The sequence below is a fragment of the Capsicum annuum genome, chromosome 1, assembly GCF_002878395.1.
Source record: "Capsicum annuum cultivar UCD-10X-F1 chromosome 1, UCD10Xv1.1, whole genome shotgun sequence".
NCBI lineage: Eukaryota > Viridiplantae > Streptophyta > Magnoliopsida > Solanales > Solanaceae > Capsicum > Capsicum annuum.
The window spans coordinates 2467330-2470426 of NC_061111.1; the positions used below are offsets into that span (position 1 = coordinate 2467330).

Consider the following 3097-nt stretch of genomic DNA (forward strand, 5'->3'; position numbering starts at 1 on the left):
AACGATGAAGTTGGAAAGCCCTACTACCGACTATTCGTTATAATAAAATTTATCGTACCATTTGAAGCCGATCTAGTTGGTTGGATAGATTCTAAACATGTCAGGTGCTTATCTAGATTGAAAAAAAAAAATGAGAACGATCCGTAAATGCCCCAACGGCGCGAGAAATATATCAAAATTCGTGGTATGATCGGAAAGTACTGCTACCGGCAAGCCACACATTAATATAATTAAAAATATATTTAAAAGAATTTAAAAGCGGGATAGAAGTCACTTTTGGGCCAACAAATATTATATACCCAAAAGATGATTTTAAGCCAGACGTAAGTTATTAAAGCGACCGTGCTAGAACCACGGGACTCGAGGGGTGCCTAACGTGACCGTGCTAGAACCACGGGACTCGAGGGGTGCCTTACACCTTCCCCTCGATCAACAGAATTCCTTATCCGGATTTCTAGTTTGCAGACCAAAGAAAATAAAGAGTCATTTCCTTTTGAATAGGAATTCAATGAGGTGACTTGGAACACCCAAACTCAATTCCAAGTGGCGACCCTTTTCAAAACGTCACTTTAATTGGGAAAACCCATTTTCTCTAAAACCAACTCCTTAGCGGGGTCGGATGCGGTGAAAAACAGGGGTGTGACAGGGTTCAACATCTACTATATATACATAAAAATATTTTTGATCATATATATTTAGTATAATTTTTCGACGAAGAGAGTTTGGATGAACCCCAGAAATGTATGTGGCTCCGCCACCAGCAGAGAGAGGAGAAAGAGTCAGATTTATTTCGCCGCTAGCAAAAATGACAATACAGTTTATAATGCAACGGAACAAGAATATATAAGTCGGCAAATTGTATGAAAAGAAATGTGTAAGAGAGATGTCAAGTGATTGATATTATTTCTTTCAGGCAGAACTTCTGGTTTTCGAACGCGGATTTTATCAAATTTAGTTAGAGTCTAAATTACATAAACAAATATAAACGATTATATGATTTCAGAACACTAAGTGAAACTAAGGCCTTTTTTTTTTTTTTCAAAAAGTAGATGAAAAAGCTGATTGAATCATGCTAGACTACAAGTATTAAATACTTAGGTGAAATGAACTTCAATTACAGAGGCTATAATTATAGTAATTTATAATAGTAGTAGTAGTATATATATATATATATATATATTATCAAAATGTTACTATCAACTTGTTGGAAACTTTTGTCATCAAACAGAACTTCAATTCTAACATATCCTTTCGTTGGAACAATATAGCCATCCTTCCCTTTTCCTTTCGATTTTAGTGACGGATTCAGCCTGTTAGATACAAATTTATGGGTTGTTGAATAATAATTTAAGCCGTACAAACTTTATAAACTTCAAGTTTTGAATCTGTTTTTGTTTAATTGTGACACCCACTTAGGAGAACGAGTCCCACATCGGCAAAACACAAGAGGGATGTTGGGTATATAAGTAAGCAAGCCCTACTCTCTAGTGACGCGTTTTAAAGCTGTGCGGGCCTGAGCTCAAAGTGGACAATATCACTAGTAGGTTGGGGAGTTATAGGGGTCTCTCTGGCCTTAATTATGAAACCGATTACTAAAACAAACTATGATCAGTTCGGCGACAAATAAAGCAAAAAATTTTTGCTTAATATATTACTCCCTCCGTCCCATTTTATATATCGTCATTTTTTTTTTGGTCCGTGTAAAAAAGAATGTAACCTTTCATTATTTGACAATTATTTAATGACATAATTCTCATTTTATCCCTTATTAAGAAAAAACAACTAAAAGGTAAATAATAAAAGGAACAATTTTTTAAACTTTATAAAATTATCATTTATTTCTTAAATTTCGTGTTCGGTCAAATAGCAACACATACAATGGGACGGAGGTAACACTAAACAAGCAAATATTATTTAAAGTTTAGCTAGGCCGGGCAAACTTTTAGTACTTCTTCTATTTTGGGTCTACTATAATATAATATAGGTGGAAGCCCAGCTCTAACCCAATATGATTATAATTTCAGTGCACAAAAACTAAAGTCTTGAAGAACTAAAAAATGATATATATATTCACATTATTAATGTATACAACTTTTAAATCCATACATAACGTATTTGTTAAATACCTCTTCTTGTCTTTAATTAACAGATCCATGACTAGAGAATTTACACATGCAGCAATGATTGTTTATTAAATAAACCACATAGTCCCTTCCAAGTCAATATTCAAAGCCATGAAAAACAATATTAAGACTACTTATTAGTACAATATATAATACCTATAACTTATATATAACACTTGTTACACTAACCTTTGTTACGTGCCACAAATTGAAAAATAAGAAATTCTTTGATATAGTTCCAAAAAATGTCTCAACCACAACCTCTAAATTCATCCATGGCTTCTAGTACAAATGATCAATCTCAATTTTTGGCACTAGGTTCTCATAGAATTCACGTTGATAACGACGATAATGATATTACCATGGAGTTACACAAGAAAAAACGACGTCGTAGAAGATGTATTAAATGTTGTGGTTGTTGTATAGCGACCATGTTAGTACTCATTGTGATCATGTTGGTTCTTGGTTTCACCCTTTTTCGTGTGCACGAACCGTTTATAAGGATGAACTCCGTCAAGATTGATGGAATAAGTTATCTCATGACAAGTAGTGGAAGTAGTTCCACTACTCTCCAACCAAGCATTAGTAACTTAACGGTCTTTGCTGACGTGTCTGTTAAAAACCCTAACGCGGTGTCGTTTAAGTTTGATGAAGCAACGACTAGTTTGTTCTACGATGATGTGGTCATCGGAGAAACCCTAACGCCACCGGGGACTGCCAAGGCGCGGCGGACGTTAAGCATGAACGTATCGATGGAGGTTATGGTGGAGAAAATTTTGAAAATTCCACGGTTAGGGAGGGATTTGAGGTATGGTGAGTTGCTTGTGAGTACATATACAAGAATTAATGGTAAAATTAAAATTTTGAATATTGTTAAAAAGAATGCTGAAATTAAAATGAATTGTATTATGATGGTTGACTTGAGAAATCAAGATGTTAGAAACTTTGATTGTAAAAGAGAAGTGTCTCTCTAG

At 34.5% G+C, this 3097-nt stretch overlaps 1 protein-coding gene across 1 annotated transcript; it reads left to right on the forward strand.

The window, feature by feature from the left end:
* Positions 1-2398: 2398 nt before the first annotated feature.
* On the forward strand, positions 2399-3097 carry LOC124892066 (late embryogenesis abundant protein At1g64065). The gene has a single exon (XM_047403664.1). It carries the CDS (start codon positions 2399-2401, stop codon positions 3095-3097), a length of 699 nt encoding a protein of 232 aa, XP_047259620.1.

Bases quoted from the DNA above. Each gene is read 5' to 3' on its own strand.
- LOC124892066 (XM_047403664.1), top strand. From the start codon at position 2,399: ATGGCTTCTAGTACAAATGATCAATCTCAATTTTTGGCACTAGGTTCT.